Here is a 19,179-nt window from a genome sequence, read left to right on the forward strand (position 1 = left end):
GTGAGATTATTTGTGTACACCTCACAACAACTTCAAAGACCACTTTAATTAATCGTACCTCAAGAAATGCAGAATATCTTCCTGGAACCAGAAAAGTTCCCTTGAAAGATAAAGGATCATATTTGTTCCTTTTTACACCTGTATCATTTTGCACCAGAAATTAGTGTAAGCTTAAGGAGGGGAAGGGACAGGAAGCCTAACATAGGTAATTCAAGTCCTCCAAGCTCCATCACCTACAGTTCCACATTTGTATCACCCATGTACATTTCACGACTTATATCTTCCAGAAGGACAAGAACAATTCAAGGAACCACAGACCAGGGAAGGTGGTAGTGCAAGTAATCCTAGAAGCCATTTCCAAGATGCTGACTGGGAGCAGTCAGTATGGATTTACAGAGAGAAATAATGCCTAACCAATCTGATAGTCTTTGATAAAATGACTAGCTGGGTGGTTGAAGCAGTAGATATTGTTTGTTTTGACTTTAGCAAGGATTTCAGCACCATATTCACTGACAAACTGGACATGTACAGGCTATACAAGTGAACAGTGAGGTGCACTGAAAACTGGCTGAACTGCCAGGTTGAAAGGGTTATTATCAGCAGCGTAAAGTCCAGCTGGAGGCCAGTCACTACTGGTATATACAAGCGGTTAACACTGGGGCTAATGTTGTTTAACATCTTCATTAATGACCTGGATGATGTGACAGAGTGTACCCCCAGCAAGTCTGCAGATGATACAAAATTGGGAGGAATGGCTGACACACCAGAATATGGGAAGAAGTGGCTCACAGAGGTTGTGGAGTGCCCATTCTTGGACATATTCAAAACCTGACTGGATATAGTCCTGGACAAACTACTCTAGCTGACCCTGCTTTGAGCAGGTGAGTTGGACAAGGTAACCTCCAGAAGTGCCTCCCAGCCTCAAGCATTCTGTGATATTTAGACATGTGTGACATCCAAACTGGAACTTCAATACATAGAACTGTAAGGTGATATACTAGTAATCTAATATAATCCATTCCAATCATAAATACAGATCATAAGAGTACATAGTCAATAATATAGACCCATTTCAGTACCAAACCAAAGGAAGACAATAGATAGGTTTTATTAAACACAACAATTTAGGACTGAGTGTGTTAGCTAGAGCCTACTGAAACATACCTTCATTCTTTATGCTTCTATCTTGCGTGCCTCGTTGCTGAACACTTGGAAGTTAGGTGACCTCAAAAGAGTGTCTGTGGAGATGCTATTTCAGATTTCTGGTCACAGGCAATCCTCTAACAGCAAATATTAAATGGATGTTTAGGCAAGCCATGCAAATGAGGAGCATATATTGCATGCCTCAAAGCAAGGCTCTACAGGGCCTCTTAGGAAGCAGTGGTAGCAATGCCTTCAAGCAGACAAGAATCCATCAGGAAGGAGACTGGCTCAGCTATCAGGTTTATTGCCACTTATCTCCTGCAGACCCCCTTCTTTGCTCATCTGCAGAGCTCATAAGGCCACACAAACTACTAGAGTAATATCAGTAGTCCCTACATCCTTGGTAAATCTTTCCAGGGAACAAGGCCTTGTACTAAACACTTCTTTATTCATCCATCATTCCTGACAGCACTGTGTTTACAAATCCAGCCTCAATCCTGTGCACCTCCTTACAGCCATGTTACACACTGAGGTGACTTGACTATGACAGTAACCACACCACAGCAGAAATTTACTGGCTTGTTTCTAGTTGTCTACAACCACCCGAAAGGAGGTTGTAGCGAGGTGGGTGTTGGTCTCTTCCCACAGGTAAGAAGTGATAGGACAAGAGAAGATGGCCTCGAGTTGCACCAGGGGAGGTTTAGACTGGATATTGGAAAAAATTTATCCACCAAAAGTGTTATGAAGCATGTGAACAGGCTGCCCAGCAAAGTGGTGGAATCACCATCCCTGGAGGTATTTAAAAGATGTGTAGATGTGGTGTGTAGGGACATGGTTTAGTGGTGGGTTTGGTAATGTTAGGCTAATGGTTGGACTTGATGATCTTAAAGGTCTTTTCCAACCTAAATACTTTTATGACTATAATCAGCACAAATAAGCAAGCAAAGTACTCGTTCTAGTAGTGAACCAGGCATTTTCTATTTTCTTTGGTTCAGGCAGCCACTAAAGAAGGATCATTCCACACAGAATGGGTGATAAATAAGTCAGCACGTTTCATTCTGATCTGCAAATACCCCTTACTTTTATGCTTTCAAGAATGAAAACCAGAATTGAAGTCATATCCATTCATCAACATTATCATAACAATCACATTTAGTAAGGAGTCCTAAATGTCTGTTCTTTATACCCTATCACAATGTCCCTCAAAACTGCAGTATACCTAAGAAATGGATGCTTCAGACAATGTGTTGTGCAAATGCATTGTCAGTCAGTGCTGAACAGTCGTTCTAGAATGAAAGAAAAAAAAAGTTGGGGTTTTTTTTTTTTTTTTTAAGGAGGAACATAAGTCCTGGCATCCATCATTATCTTCTGCTAGTCATTTCCACATTTGGATTGCCCTCAGAACGTAATTTTGTCTCCTTCCATATTTTAATGAAAGTCTATATAAAACACATCCTTGGAATTCACAGCTACTCCATTTGTAATCAACTATATACTCCAAAAATCAAGCCCGTATTTGAAGCCCCTACTAGTATGAAATTACTGTCTTCTTCCTTTGAGGCATGCACATTAAGATTCATAGGAAAAAGCAAATCCAACATATCACAGTGCTGCTGCACCTCTTACTCAATAAAAATTATAGATGCTCTGCTTCCCTAGAGAGTCTCAGGGCTATCAGTTACTCAAATAGTTAAGTCCTGTATTCTCTCATTTGAAGAATTATATTGATATTTTGTATAATCTATGTAAGCTATCTACCTAATTGCTGCTAATCTTAAAGATTGCTTAGCATTTCTGTATCAGCTACCTGTAATTTTTTAAGCATGTAAGTTTCCCATAGTTAAATTATTTCAGATTTCATTAGTTTAAAAACTGATACTCTATACAAGCTTCCCAGAAAGAGAAGCAGCTTTTTAAAAGAGGAAAAAAAAAAAAAAAAAACCACACTGTGGTTCAACTTCAGAAAATTCTCAACTGTAAGAATTCTGAAGCGTTTAGTTCAAAGTTAAGTTTTCTGTTTTCAGTTATAATTCAAAAAGCAGACCCAACTTACATCAGTATAGCAGTGCACACATTTACTAGAAGTCCAATGTGCATTTAAAGTGGCACATGCATACAGGGACAGGAATGAACAATTGCTTTATTCTGCGTGGTAAAAAAACCTGTTCAAACCAAAACTGTAGGCGTTGGCAGACCCACACTAAGCTGCTGATTCAAGTTTAGTCTGTGTCAATAGCACTATCTCCAAGAGAGGGAGAAAAGGTGACTGTGGTGCCTCCCCTTTATCCTCTACAACCAGTTATCTACATCAGAGTCTAAACCGCACCACAAGGAAACAACACACTTGTGTTTCAGTTAAAAACTGAAACAACAACAAAAACTGAAGCAACACAATAACCTGAAAAGTTTCCTCACAGGCTATACTGATAAGCCATTCTTGCAGATGGTGGAAACCCTTCTTTTACCTCAACCTCTGAATTAGGCAGGGAAAAATGCAAACCAGAATCTTCCAACATTGAAAACAAGTGTCTTAAATCAGTAATTAGGATACAACAGTTTAGTCCATACTTACCATCTTTGTAACTCAGCTCTGTATTTTCCAACAGACAAAACAAAAACCCCTCACTAGAGTAAAGAGAGTCACAATAATTTCTTTCCGCTTCCTCCCCAGATTTTGTCAAGACTCCCAAGGAAGAATATCTTTGGATTTGGATCCAGTTCGGTAACTGAAAATATCCATTACTTTCACATTTCAGCATACAAGACAAACAACTTCACATCCAAACTGGCAATCTGCATACCCACTTGCACTCACAGATCATCAATTCAGCACAGCTTCAAACTCTGCTGTTGAAGTTAAAGTCCTCACGTCTTCTAATTATATATATGATATTACATCAGTACATTAATTATCTTTCCTTTTCAGATCTTGCATAGGAGCTTTGCATTTTAGCTGAAGTGAGAATGTGAGCAGTCCTAAACTGGACATTGGAACAAAAGATTTCTCCTCACCTAAAGGGGTATCTTAGCTATTAGGCTGCAGAAACTAGCTTCAGCCAGCTCGCTTGCTTTCATTTTGACCCCACAAACCTCATTGTCTCATAAAGTGACTAAGCTACTAACAGGGACGGGAACAGACAGAAGTTCCTAACTTTAAGGAGCTAGAAGTTCTCTACAGGACTTAGACATTAACATTTATGCAACGAGAGCCTTTATGCTGCCTGTAACCTCAAAGCTCTGTATTGTTTCCTCTCTGCAAACAACAAAATAATTATGATTAATTTAATAATCTGAGCATTAAAGCATTTAGCCTTATCTCTTGCATGACACAAGCCATAAAGTTTCATTACCTTATTTTTGCTCTGTGTCCAACAGCAACACTTGACTAAACATCTTCTGGAGAGCCACAGGGCAATGTTCAGTCAGGACTCCACATAGTCACATTTTTACTGAACACCAGGGTTGAAGCCTGCAGAAATTTACTCAGTAGGACAGACCCTCTGATACGAGGCTGCCTGTATGACAAAGCAGCACAGCTGGTTCTGCAAACTCCACTTTGATTGAGACTCACATTTACATTTCTACAAAAGGTTTCAAACAACTTTTAGAAGACAGGTTCCATTTGTACTTACAGAAGCCGCACCTGGTACCCCCTTCAAAGATGAATCCATTTGGGACAGCTCCGTATCGACGCAGATCTGAGAGCTTCCATTGCCCCATGACACTAGGAGGAAGGTCTTTTACAAGGACGAGAATGTCATTGCAGAAATGCAGGGTAGCAGGCCCGCTCTCTAGTTTAGTGCCAGGTGCTACAAAAACTTGAAATCTATGAACTATCAGATAAGGAAGAAAAAAAATTACTATAGAAAATAGAAGTAATGTAATGTAAGTCATGATACTTAAGTCATTCTGTTCAGCTGTGGCCCGTGGACCGACCCCTGCCCACACCACGAGGCTCTCCCATAAAGATTCTAAGTAGAGCCCAGACAGACCCATGTGAGTAGCTGTAAGATCATTACTCCCTATTATGCCAGTTTAGGATTGGAAAAAAAAAACCATAGCTTAATGCAACAAATTATTAAATTGTAAAGCTACATTAATTTATCCTATGTCTTCCAGGCAACTCCCTATCTCAAATTAGCCAGTTATCCAGCCCACACTTCAGTTACCTCTTCCATCCTTGCATCACTACCTGGGTTTCTTTCTGTCTCCTCCTCTAAACAGCCCATGCCTCTCCCTTCCTACATGCATGCATGCACACACATAACACAGTGCCCAAGGAGTCCAAAAGCCAAGACTCAAAGAATCAGGCAAGTTCTAACCAGAGCTCTGTCACTGACTCATTTGCAACCTTTACTAAACTGCTTTACTCCTTCCCTAGCAGTAAAATGGGGAAAATTACATTTTCCCACATTTGTGAATCTTTTGGGAGTTGGTGATGGCAGATGCCCAGACATTTAAAATGACTAGGAAATTAAGTCATTCATAGGTAATAAACGCTCTTAGATGTCAGTTAACTCTTCATATTTCACAGTCTAATCTTCAAAGGGGGGAGGGGCAGGGGGCAGGAAACGCCTGTCTCACTCAACTTTACAAAATTCAGGTTCAAATCCCAACTCCAGCATCTCCTATATTGCAAGGGCCCTTACCTAAAGTAGCAGCTGTTCTAGGCTAATCTCCCATCTTCTCCTCCATAGCTGTTGCATGCTGAATAAGAAGTTATTGGGAGCACTTCAAGGGCTCAAATCTCAGTGAGCAAGCACCTAGTCCTCAAACAACTCTTTTGACCTCCACTACTCCTCTAGTTTCTTTCATCTTATGATTAAACAAAAATCTCTCTTGGCACAGGGAAACACCAGGACTGTTACATTTCCAGCCTGAGGTTTTTGGTGGAGCATTTATCAAGAAGCACATAGATTTAGCTTTTGGTTATCCATCAAAGATCATACAAACAGCTACCTGCCTACAAAATCTACAGGGTAATTTCCAGATATAGTCTCACATCTTACAACCACTCTTCCCTGTTTCTTGCCTATGCTGCTTCAAGCATCATGAATTTCAGCTAGGTCTGAGTCTTGCTTCTCATCTAAATACTTGCTATATTCTTAGTTACCATCTTAGCTGTAAGTCAACTCCTCATCTATGACGTGCATTTGGTAAGTTCCCCAAGGCTCCAGCAGAATTAGCCACAAAGTCATTCAAGTGAAATGTGCAAGGAGACAGAGATAGATCTAACTAACCACAGCTCTACTTACAGCTTTGCCAGTAGTACTGCTAGGGAGCAAATCAATAGTCACACCATGTCCCCTTTTGGGCATGCAGTTGTTACACAAGCTGCTTAAACATAAATTATGAAAAAGATACCAAAACCATCTTGATGAATAATGTCCAACAAGGAGTGTTTAATATCATTTGGAGCCCTCTGCCCAGTTAACTCTGCCTAGTACTTTGCTGCCAATTAAACCACAGGAGCAGAAGCATCAGGGTCCTTTCTGCCTTATAAATGAGGAATGGAGCACACTTTTCTCACAATCCATTGCAAGTTACAACAGCTGCTGAAAACAAAGAGCTGCAGCTCAGATTGTAGACCACAGTTAAAAAAAAACCCAGCATATCCAAATCTGAACAATGCCATTGTATAGGAGAAAACAGATCTGGACATGAAGCTTTTTCCGTGTGCTGCTTTCTTGGTAAATTGTAGATTTTTTTTCCAAATGCCTCCCAAGCAATCTACTTCTCCTACTCTGAAAAAAGAATTAATAAGATACATAGCTGAATACACTCATGAACAAAAGGTAGAATCACAGAATCATTTAGGTTGGAAAAGACCTTTAACATCACCAAGTCCAACTGTTAACCTAACACTACCAAGTCCACCACTAAACCATGTCCCTAAGCACCACGTCTACACATCTTTTAATACCTCCAGGGGTGGTGACTCCACCACTTCCCTGGGCAGCCTGTTCCAAACTTGACAACCATTTTGGTAAAGAAATCTTTCCTAATATCTAGTCTACACCTCCCTTGGTACACCCTGAGGCCATCTCCTCTTGTCCTGTCTCTTGTTACCTGGGAGAAGAAACTGACACCTGCCTCACCACAATCTCCTTTCAGGTGGTTGTACAGAGCGATAAGGTCTCACCTCAGCCTCCTCTTCTCCAGGCTAAACAACCCCAATTCCCTCAGCCGCTCCCCATCAGACCTGTTCTGCACACCCTTCACCAGTTTTGTTGTCTTTCTCTGGAGAAGCTCCAGCACCTTCATGCCCTTCTTGTACTAAGGGGCCCAAAACTAAACCCAGTATTTGAGGTGCGGCCTCACCAGTGCTGAGTACAGGGGGACAATCACTTCCCTAGTCCTGCTGGCCATGCTATTTCAGATACAAAATAGTACCATTTAAGTTCCTCATTTCGTTTAGCTAATCTTTTGCTCTACACAGCTGTTCACTGACCTGCAGTATGCTAACTTCCTCAGAATGAGCTGCGGGCTCAAGCACTCTTCTCACACCAGACTTACACCTTACCTTACTTAATTCCATTGTTTTCTTTAATCCTGGTTCTTTTATTCCAGGAATCACATCCACCTCATCTTCTAAACTCTGAGAGAAGACACTGGGAACTCCAGTGCAAACACCTCCATTCTGTGGACCTCATTGAAGAACAGCTTTAACTCCTTTCACTTCCCTCCCCCCTCCTTCCCAGACTCTGAGATCATCTGTCCTTAGCCTATTTTTATCATCCAGCCACCTTACTTCCAAGGCACACAAAGGCATCCTTACTACCCTTTAAGAAAAAACACCAGTCTCCATCCTCTCTTCATATAAGTCTTCACTCTTTTCTGTTTAGTCAAACCAGATTCACTTTAATTTGGCTTCTTCCTCCTAACTGAACCTGCACCAAAAGATAAAACCCTGAAGAAATTTTCTATACTCCGGTCTATCTTCCTTCCCCTGAGCATTTTTGCAGTTAACATTCTACAAATTATTGCCAGTTCAATCAATTATACTTGTTGTCTTACTTCTTCATTTCTTCACCTGCACACACACACTCTCTCCCACTCCATCTTTACTCCATGGCTGCATGTCTCTTCATCCAATAGGCTCTATTCCTACCTCACTCACAGCTTTCCCTTAAAAAAAAAGCTCTGCTGCTTCTGCACTTCCTCCTTTCACAACCATGACCCTCACACCCAGACTGAGATTAAATACCCTCCATCCCAGCACCGCACCACAGTGCAAGATCATGCAAACCAGATCTGCCCTGCCAAATCCAAACTCTCCTTCAGGTTTTAGGACAAGTCTATGCTGTACATAGATCCCAAACCTAGTAAAGAAATAGAACCAGAACACAATGCAGCTACATCAAAATGTACCAACTACTCCAGCTACTCGTACCTCTATTGTTCAGAAACCCCCTCTAACCTTTCTCCTTATGCAAGGCTTCACAGCTAGGCAGATCTACGGATATATCACTCGGAGCTCTCTTCTGATACCTCTACATTTTATTACTGTAAAATTCCCAGGCCATCTTTCTATGTATGTACTGCAAAGGAACGTGTCCACAAACGCAACAGATGGCAAAGCATATGTAACAAATGATTAAGATGGCTAATGCGTGTCTCCCTCACACCTACCCTCCTTCCCTAGTTATGACTAAACAAACATAAGACAGATACCATGGATTACCAATATCATCACTCCTTGTTCACCACTGTACATTTTAGAGCTGCTAACCAAGAAAATCAAATAAAAAGATATTAAGTCTAAAGTTAGCTGGAAAGACTGTGTCTGATGACACTCCTTATTGCAAGATGTCTCTTCCTGAAAGGGGACACTAGCAGCTAAGCATTATCAATGCAACTCTTCGCAGGCAGCTCAGAAAACTGGGGTTGAACTAGCCAGGTCCTACTCAGGGCTCTGCTTCCCTTAATTCAGGCTCCCTCTGAATCCTATTGTCAAAACCCCCAGGTAAATTGCAGGGCTAGAGGAAGTCTGATCACTTTGCTTCAAAGCTACACACTTGCAGCGCCAAAATCAAAAACTAAGAGTTCTCATAGTTAGCCATCAGTACTGGGCAGTACGGTAATCAAAACCTATCATAAGGGACACCCGCTTTAAGATGTAAGGGCAAGACCAGTCTCTCCAGTCTCAAGTGAGTGACAGTCTTTTCCTTAACTGTAGTTTGTTATTTGCATTTTAGCTATGTTTTTCTTTGCCTTTTTTTTTCCCCGGGTAGTCAAAAAAAAAAAAAAAGTGTGAGAAGACAAAGGTTACCTTCCCCCAAACTGTAGCGGATTCGTACATCCCACGCATACATTGTTTCCTTGTTCTCAAATCCCAGCATCACAACTTGAGAGAGACAGATGATGGCAAGCGTGTGATTCAAGCCATCATAGGAGAGCCCAGGATCCAAGCCACAGATGTCCTCTAAGGTCATGCTGCTCCTCTCCTTGTGCCCTTTTGCTCGTTCAGATTTATCCTTGTAGACCAGCATGAGCAAACAGTCTAAAAGAAGCAAAGCTGTCAGAGATGATGAGGCAGAACACAGAATATAACATTTCTCAGTACTCTGCTTCAATACAAAGGTGCTTTAGACTACTGCAGTCTGATCAAGTCAATGTAAGAACTCAGTTTCTTTTCCTACCCCACCCCCAAGTACCGTGCAGCCTTGTTTTCAGGGAGCAAACATTGAAGGCATGTTTCAAGGGCAATCTGCAGGTGCAGGAATAAGGAGGCAAGCAAAAAGTCTTCCCTATTTTACTCTTTAAAAATCCAGTGTTTTTTCAGATACTCTCCCAAGTCTGGAAGGGACTGACTCATTAATTCTGGATGTTATGAGTTACAAATGCTAAAGACCGATTGGCTATTGTCATCTATATTTCCATCAGAACATACTGAACCACAAATGAAATTCTTACAGTAGTTCACAGATTACTCAACTACTAAATGGCGAGCAGACTGCACTGCCAGATTGTTAGTGTCAGCTCAGGTTTCCTACTTAAATGTTACACAGTAGCCATTACTAAATAATCGTTATGTGCCACACCCTTTTTTTTTTTTTTTTTTTAATATTTGCTTGTGTCACCATTTGTTTTTAACCCCTTCCTAGAGGTGTTTATAACACAGTAACTATGCAATGGAAGAAAGTAATTCAAGTGCCTTGGTCCCATGGGAAAAATCACATTTCACAGGCAAATCCAAAAGACCAGAAAAAGGGGAGAGACCTCTCCCACCTTTTGCATTTATTTGCACTTTTAACAAGGGCACTCCTCCCACAGGTCCCCTTCTTATCCCATAGCACTCAGTTGCAAATGAAATTAATGGTCAATAGCAAGGCTGCAACATCCACAGCTTAAGCTGACCTACATACCACAAAGGAGAAAGCCCCCTGTGCACCATTTTATGAATGTTGGGGTGTGGTGCTGAGCCCTGGCGAGGTGCCCTGCGGCTCTCAGCTGGGCAAAGGACTGGCAAATCTCCAAAGAGGTGAAAAATGACTGAAAGACCGAACCGTCTGCTAACGAAAGCAGAGCTTTGCATGGACTCCCAATTGTTTTCGTGCACCTGTTAGCAAAAACAGCTGCAACTACGATATTTAAGCATTCCGCAGTACAGTTGTGGCGACTGAAGAAAGAAGAGCTATGGTTTACAGAAAAGCAAACCACTGGGGGCTTTTTCTGGTAAACCTAGCTAAGTTTGGTCGAATGAAAATACCTTTTTTGAGGGATGAGCTACATTACCGGTCAGTAAGTTTTCAAGGCAGGCTACCTCATTTTCCCCTTCAGACTTGTCTCACTCATGTTAAAAATCCAGGCCTATATTCACAGGTCTAAACACTAGCTCTAGGATCAACAGATGCCCATTCACACAGAGACATTTAACATATTCAGCCCAGATACAGGCATCTGAGACACTAATGCTTAACTGTAACAACTCAAGTAACAAAGAGGTCTGAAGAGCTTCAATTTCTAAGAAGCCTTCAGTCTACCAGCAAGGAGAAGACGCCCCAATCCATTCTGCAGCAATGCAGATTCACAGTTTCTAGGCATAGGCAACATTAAGCCCTGGAAAGACATACTTTGGGGCCCAAACGCTTTCCCTGTTAGGAAACGATGGGGAAACCTGAAACCTACATTTCCCTCTCTGGCAGTAAAACATCAACTCTGAATAACGTTTTCAATTTCCCCTTCAGAAGCATGGAAGTGATTTTTTTTTTTTAATTCAAAATGTCATCTTATTTTTAAATTGAAGTGATATTTTATGTCAAAACACTGATCAAGAATAACTACCGAGCTTACAATGCCAGCTTTTTTTTTTAACAGCCACCAATCACCCTGAAGAAATAATAATTTTTTAAAAAAGAAAAAAAAAAAAAGAAATTGTATTTTAAACGGGAACCACAACCAAAGAGCTGTGCCTTGAGAAGTCGCCCTTCCCAATGCCTTTAGGCAGTGCCTTGTATTAAGCTACTCCGAACCCTGGCTCCGAGGCGGGGGCAGCGCCGGGCACGGACGGACCCGACGGACGGACCCCTACCCCGGGTGGGGAGCGGCCGCAGGGCTTCGGCGTTACAGCCCCGGCGGGTCCCTAACGGGTCCGTAACGGCCCCGCCGGGGGACAAGCGGCCCCGGCCCGCCACGGGCCCCAGCCCGGGGCCGTGAGGGGACGCCCGGCGCCGCGGCTCCTCTCCCCGCTCTCGCCTCCGCGCTCTTCACACGTCCTGGCGGGGCGGGGGGGCTCCGGCTATAGCCGCCTTCTATTTTTGGCCGCCTGGTCTGTTGCCAGACAACTTATTCCCCCCCTCCCCTGATTAAAAAGTTAAAAGCAAAGAGGAAAGTGCAGGACGGCCTGAGGAAGCCCCACCGCGGGCGGTCTCCGGCCGCAGCTAACCTCGAGGGGAGCGCTGTAAACCCCCGGCGGCCCAAGCCCTGTCCCCCACCGCCGGGCGGAGGAGGGAGGGACGCCCAGTCGCCTGTCCCCCCCCGTCCCGTCCCCCCCCGAACGGGCCCCCCTCTTACCTGCCACCGGGGATGGCTTGCGCAGCACCAGCCACCTACTCTTCCACTGCAACGAGAGGCAAAAGGAGAGGGTTAGCCAGGGCCGGAGGAGGGAAGAGCGGGCTCTCCCCCCTCCTGGGGAGGGGGGCGTCGGTCGGGACCCCCAGCCCCGGCCCGCTGCGGGGCCGGGCCGAAGGGGAGCCGGGAGCGGGGACCTTTTTTCCATCTCTCAACTTGACGTGACCCTCCACCACCACGGAATCCGTCATCTTCAGTCATGATTCCGGACAGCTGCGCCCGGCTCGCTGCTCCCTCCCCGCGCTCTGGCCGAGGGGTCACTTTCAAAATAGCTTTATTAGGTCCCCGCACAGGCACAGGGACCGACGCGGGCGAGCGGCCAGCGCGGCCCGGCCCTCCCCGGCGCCCCCCGCCCCACCGGGCAAGGGGACAGCTAGGGGCCGGCGGGGCTCCGGCTGGGGGGAAAGGGGGTCCCGGGAAGCTTCTCGTTCGTTCTTGACTCATGTATTTTATTGTGCTGTTGGGTTCTGTTGGGTTTTTTTTTTGTTCTTTTCAATGATGATTATTTTTTCTCCAGGGTTTCGGTAGCGGGAGGTGCGAGCCGGAGAGCGACAGCGGGTCTCCTCCGGCCGCGACCCCCGCCCCGATACCGCTCCGGGTTTTGCGACTGACCGCTGACGGCTGCGGCTGGGGGCGGCGGGAAAGCCCGGACCGGAGGCCCTTCGCCCTCAGCCCCCGCGGAGCGGGGCCTGGCGCCGGCGGGCCACACGCCCCCTTCCCCGCGCCCGCAAACCGACGGCTTCCTCATAACGCCCAAATTTCTCTTCCAAAAACTGTAATTACTGCTCCCCTTGGCTCCCAGAAGACGTAGAGCCAAGTACCCCAGATAAAAATACCCTTTCCCCCCCCCCCCCCCCTTCTTTGCAATGCAACTGTCACGAGGTAACCGCCCACTTGCACCGAACCCAGGGCAGCTACAATTAGTAGAATAAGATGTGTTAATGATGTCCTCAGATTTATTTCAACGAACAACGGACTAATTAGAGTCCATTATTCTAAAAATACTCCTACTGCATCTTATTTGATGGTAATTAGTTCTTCAGCTTTTTTTAAACAGCACCACAGCATATTTTTCTTTCAATAGCATAATAGAAGGGTTTTTTAGATGTTTGCGTTTATTTCTTCCCTTGAATCGGTCAGTTTGCATGGAATAACATATAATTTAATAAAACCATCTTTAAGTGTGTTTCATAATTAATTAGGAACGTGTTTGTTCAAGTGGCTTTGCATTTTAATTCAATTTCAATATAAAAATTAGGAAAAATATCAGATAAAATTTCACTGGTAAATTTAAACTGGATTTCCATTTTAACCAAAGCAATAAGCATTTAAAGGGAGGAGAAAAAGATGGCGGATGAGTTTCCATGGGGCAATGCTTAACAGAAAGGCAGGAGGCAGAAGGTGCTGGAGCACCCCGTAAGAATGTGATCGATGTCAGAGGGTGAGAGGTCAGGCAAGGACCTCTCACGCGACCTGAACATTTCCTTGCCACCCCTCGTCTGGGTTTGTGGATTTAATACAGTACTAGTCACCATACATCAGATGCTCAAATGAAGAAGTTTAGTTCCACCAAATCAATGCAGTAACAGTGGACAAACAGGCTGCTTTGAAAGCCAGAGATTAAATTTAATGCACTCAGAGGATGACATTATCAACTGAAGATTTTTCATTTAGATCTCTGAGGGCACAAAACAGATTGTTTCACTTGTGAACATTCAATATATTGCTAAAAAATGTTTCATTGATTGTACTGGTGTTGCTGTATACTGATGTAAGCAGCACAGATTTTGAAAACAGGACAGCTAGAAAGCTCTACAAAAATTGTCAGACACACCCATCCAACACCTTTCCTATCAAACAACCACCTTCTTCACAGCAAGAGAAGACTGAGAGAATACGTATAACATAAAACTACCAGATTAAAAGAATGCATAGTGTGAATGGATATTAATTTCAAAGTGAAACTGAAGTCACAGAACAGATATGGATGTCCAGAATGGCATAAGCTTTGTGTGGAAACCTGTTCCAAGTGAATCCCTTGCAAAGAAGGGTAAATAGCTCCTTGATGCTGATTTAGTACTTGTCTTTCAGCAGCAGGTAACGTCAGTCTTGTTACACAGTCGCATTCATCCGATGGAGTTAAGCAAGCCAGACTCATACTGCAAACAGCCAAGAAGGCAGACCCAGGCGACAAGAGTCTTCAGCTTGTTTTGGAGTCAAGACCCCAGAGGTGGCTCTCAATTTTTCAAGCCAGTGTTTAGTGCTTCAGAAAAACAAACTAAAGACTGATCTTAGTGTTCACAGTATTCATAGCTGAAAATTTTATCTGAGCTCTTACATCTGTCTACTGGAAATTTTGTGTGACACGTATAAAACTGGGAGCACCACCAGCTGAAACTGATCCTTATGCAGAGCTTTTCAGATGCATTCCAGCACAGAGAAGTGTTATTTCATTTTTCTACCCGCTGTCAACCTGTTGAAGAACCTCGAGAGGGTTTCACAGATTTAACTGTAACTTTATACATAAGAGACTAAGTCCGAGAAACAGAGGGTAAACATTTTTATTAAACAGTTTACATCATTTATCTAGATTAGCATCGTTATATATTTGTGCTTACACAAATTCAGGTTTTGGTTATTTTTTGTTACAAAGTTTCTTTTAATTGCCGAAATCATTCACCACAACTAAGAAACCCATAAAGACGCTGCCAATACTATAAAACAAAACACATATCTGAGTATCCAGGCACCACTTCAAAATTCTGTATCTTAAAGCACAGCTTTGCTTGGAACACTTAAGAGAATTCAAAAATGTTCGTTATTGGAATGTCACATCAACACTTCCAAATGTACACATCTGACATGGTTAACGGTTCCCTTACTAAAAAAAAAAGTTGTCATTTTCCATTCTTATTTATCAGACTAGATTTTTTGTTGAATCATTTTCTGCCTTTTTTGGTTACACAGCTGAGTCCACAGCCTCTAAACAGCTATATATTGTAATAAGTTCTTTGATTGTTCCCATAAAAATTCCATAGACCTTGACAGCAAAGCCTGTGGTTTATGGCATCACCAAACTCCCAAGGAAAATGTCAAGCTGCTCCCCAAGCTATCCAGTTTAAAAATCTGTTAACAGAAACCTCCCTTCTGAATTATCTAAACAGTTGAACAACTTGTTAATACAAAATCTAAGACATCTTCAAAACACTGTCAAATTTAAGAAACGTTTAGGCATTTATCATCAAGGTGAAGTATTTCCACTGCTATCCTCAGGGTGAGGAGCAGCTCAGTCTGCAAAAGGTCCTAATTGCATCAGCCTGAAGTAAGATGCGCTGACTTCCAACACTTTTCAGCAAGAAACTTTGCTCTCAAGAGCTTTTGCATTAACCTTGCTGGAAAATTTCACACCGGATTCAGCAGAGCTCTGAAATATGTTCCTAATTTTATGTCAGGGGAACACAATTGTGCTTACACGTTTGGTTGAATGAAAACCTAAACCCTCTGGTTTTTACCCAGAACTGGGTTGTTGCAGTTAGCCAAGGAGCAGCTTCACCCACCTTGCTCTACTGGTGTCTCTCGACCTGAATTGCAAGAGATGGCTTCTGAGGGGGAGGGAATTTCAGTTTTGGTGCTCCTCTTGTTTATTTTTTTACTTCATCTGAGAATAGGAGGACAATGTTGTTACAGGTTGGTTTTGGTGGATGACCGCTCCACTAGAAACTGCACAAACACCTTCAAATAACTTTAAGTAATCTACCAAGCAGACAAATATTTGTAGATTTGGTGCACTGCCTGAACATGTTTGTTTTATTAAGCCAAATAAAGACAGTCTCATATATTGAGCAATCCACAGCCCTAAAATTCTAGATTGAGAATGTTGACATCAGATGGAGTAGACCTACTTTTGGTGGTCTGGTTTGGAATTGGTAAGAATTACCATGACAGTTTTCATACTAGCTTATAATAAAATATTTATGCCATTTTAATGAAACAAAAGGACCTGAACCCTGCTTCAAATGTTAGGATATTTAACTGCTCAACTAGTTTTTTTGGGGGCTATCTTCTCATTAATCCAGTTCACATAGTTTGTAATTCGTGTATATACTCCAGGTTTATTGACTCTGCCACAGCCATCTCCCCAGCTGATAACTCCATAAAGGTAAGCGATCTCATTTTTCTCACAGGCCAGAGGTCCACCAGAATCTCCCTGTGTTAAAAGTAAGGAAAGATTATCCAATTTAATAGAAAGCAGTCAGAAAAAGACCAGTTTGAGAAAGTCTTAAATTAAGAATGATTACATGTGAGTTTTAAACTAAAAAAAAAAAAAAAAAAGAATATGGAAGCAGTGGTCTACTGAAGTTTCTTTTTTTTTTAATCATACTCACCTCTAATATGATGGTCTCTTGTTTTTTAATTCCACATTGAATAGAAATATTAAAATACCAGATTTTGTTTAAAATAATTGAAATTATTTTAGATGTAGACATCTATTGAGGAGCATGGATGATTTGAGTCAGTTTCAATGGAGATAAGCAAGGTTTTGAGGCTTAGACTATATTGTCACATGGGCTTTGAATGGATGGATATTTGGAGAGTCTCTCAATGCAGTTTATTGCAAATGTCAGAGATCATTAAAGTTTTCAGAGAAAGGTGTTGTTTACATACATGCTTTTCCATGTGACTGTGGGATGCTATAATTTTACATGGCATATGGGTTTTTTGCATCTGTTGAATTTGGTGTTACTGAGAATTTACCTTGTCATTAAAATCATAAGCCAAAAATAAGACCAAAATGGTGTTTGATGACATACTACAGCCAGGATCAATTTGGAACACTTCTGCTTACTTAGAAGCTTGCAAGCATTCAGGAAAAGGATTTATTATTGTTGTTATTATTATTACTCTGAGATTGACTTTGTACAGAAATGAAAATATTATAAATTAAGAGAGAAACATAAACTAGCAAACAGTACTGGTGAAAGGAGCCACCCCTGTAGTTATTTGAGACTAAGGAGAAATATATTTTTTCATATTTAAAAATAAAATCCCTTGAGAGCAAAGTAGGTAGGAAAATTGTGTTGCCTTTATACTAGAAGATTTCTGCAATAAATGAAGGACATCAGATGAAGTCTTGTATCTGAGATCAATTTACTCCTCAGAACTTTGGTATCAGTGCACTGATCAAAAAAAAAAAGTTCCAAGAAAATCTTTATAAAATAATCAGGCAGAACACATTATCTACTTGACATTTCTTGGTCCTGAAATATTTTTATCTATAACAGATGGTTTATAGTGTAATTTCCTAAGCGTACATTAAGAAAACTCAGAGGTCAGCTGCATTTGTTGTGACATTAAGAGGTCTACACCATTTCTCCTTAGACTACACAAGTCTGCCAAATGGAAAAAAAATAGATTATTGATTCACTAATAATGATTTTATGTCATGAGCACTGTTCTTCAGCGACATCTGTGACTTTAAACCACTCTAAAACACACTTTCTTAGACTTTGCAACTCTCTCCAGACCACTTGTCTTTGTGCATCTCCTCTGTCCTTCCCTCCACTTTTTTCTTTCTCCCTCTCATTCCTGACCAGCTCTGTTTTCCCAGGGCAGGGAGAAAGAACCAGCTATAATGCTGTGTCTTGCATTTGTATGTCCTGGGTAAGGCAAGGAAAACTGAGCAAGCAAGGTAGTTTCTAGTTCTGTGACTAGTACAACCACTTGCAACCAATAACTACAATCAGTTCTCAGCCCTGGCCTGGAAACCTTGAGCTGCTACTGGCTGCTGCCATTTCACTCTCGACACCTTTCTTTGGACACTTTTATGATGTCTATAGGGCTTCCATCACAGAGTACACATTATATTCTTTGCTTTACTTAACCTCACTGCCAACTATTAGCTATGTGCTGCCTGTTCCCAAATTTATGGTAATAGAACATAAACCTCCTCCTTCAAAATGAACTGAAGATAAAATCTGAAGGTTTATGTAAGGAATAATCTGATCCTTCTTTTAAAAAAATAGTTTCATCTATGACCGCAACAATTCTGCATCCTTATTTAGAGCCAAGGTGTGACATAATTCAAAAAGGGATGCAAAGTAGCAACAGTGTGAGGTCATTCCACAAAGGACAGAAGTAATGAAACACAGTTTCCAATTGACTGATATTCTACACCGTTAAGTCCCATCCACTATAATAACCTCAGCTCCTTCCTTCTCCAAACCTCACATCTGTTCCCCACCTCCTATCCAGGTATCCTCATTTCCATTAGGCAAGAGGCAGCAGCTTGGGGATTTGGCTCCACACAGGTACCTGCTGGTTGGCCTGCCAGCAAACCTTTGCCATCATGCTGAAAGCTCAACCAGAGCTTGCAAGAAAGAGCTAAAGTAACCCACTCTCCAGTGCATAGCCACAGCCTTTTATGAAGGTAGGAAGAGTATAACACCCTGGAGGTTTTTTGCCCTTCTGTAGAACTTACTTGACATTGAACAGGTTAAAAAATGAAGGTGGAAGCAAACTCTACAGTCACATAAGTTTCTTTACTTTAGGAACATTTCTTTTCTTTAGGAACACTGTAACGTCAAAAGTGAGCACTGTAACACTGCAAAATTTCTGGCAACAAGATACATTTATATTCTCTGCCTAGAGATGACTCATAGCATTACCTGACAAGCATCAGATTTGCTATCGAAGTAGCCAGCACAGAACATATTTTCAGTGATTTCTGTTCCATAGATTTCAGGGCTTCTGCACTTCTCTTCAGGAATAATTGGAATCAGTGTTTCTTGTAGGACATTTGAATAGCCAGATATATCTTTAAAAAAATTCCCAGAGAGGAAAACAAGATCATTTTTAATAGAATATGAAGAGTGTAGCATGGAAACACAATGCACAATACAATTTATAAACACACTTAACACTTCTCAGTCATTCGTGTTGTGAATCTCTGTAAAAGATAATTTT

At 42.0% G+C, this 19,179-nt stretch overlaps 2 protein-coding genes across 2 annotated transcripts in view; both read right to left on the reverse strand.

Annotated features, from left to right (window-relative positions):
• The window catches only part of DOK7 (docking protein 7), a 67,798-nt gene extending 55,331 nt beyond the window's left edge, over nt 1-12,467 (reverse strand). The window contains exons 1-4 of the mRNA XM_075091987.1: nt 12,354-12,467; nt 12,160-12,205; nt 9,416-9,646; nt 4,776-4,976 (exon numbers count right to left, since the gene is read on the reverse strand). Coding sequence (XP_074948088.1) covers nt 4,776-4,976; nt 9,416-9,646; nt 12,160-12,205; nt 12,354-12,407 — 532 coding nt within the window. The 5' untranslated portion in view covers nt 12,408-12,467. The remainder of the gene's footprint in view (nt 1-4,775; nt 4,977-9,415; nt 9,647-12,159; nt 12,206-12,353) is intronic.
• Nucleotides 12,468-14,759: 2,292 nt separating this feature from the next.
• The window catches only part of HGFAC (HGF activator), a 41,754-nt gene continuing 37,334 nt past the window's right edge, over nt 14,760-19,179 (reverse strand). The window contains exons 13-14 of the mRNA XM_075091973.1: nt 18,882-19,030; nt 14,760-16,423 (exon numbers count right to left, since the gene is read on the reverse strand). Coding sequence (XP_074948074.1) covers nt 16,253-16,423; nt 18,882-19,030 — 320 coding nt within the window. The 3' untranslated portion in view covers nt 14,760-16,252. The remainder of the gene's footprint in view (nt 16,424-18,881; nt 19,031-19,179) is intronic.

This window comes from Phalacrocorax aristotelis, chromosome 4 (assembly GCF_949628215.1).
Source record: "Phalacrocorax aristotelis chromosome 4, bGulAri2.1, whole genome shotgun sequence".
NCBI lineage: Eukaryota > Metazoa > Chordata > Aves > Suliformes > Phalacrocoracidae > Phalacrocorax > Phalacrocorax aristotelis.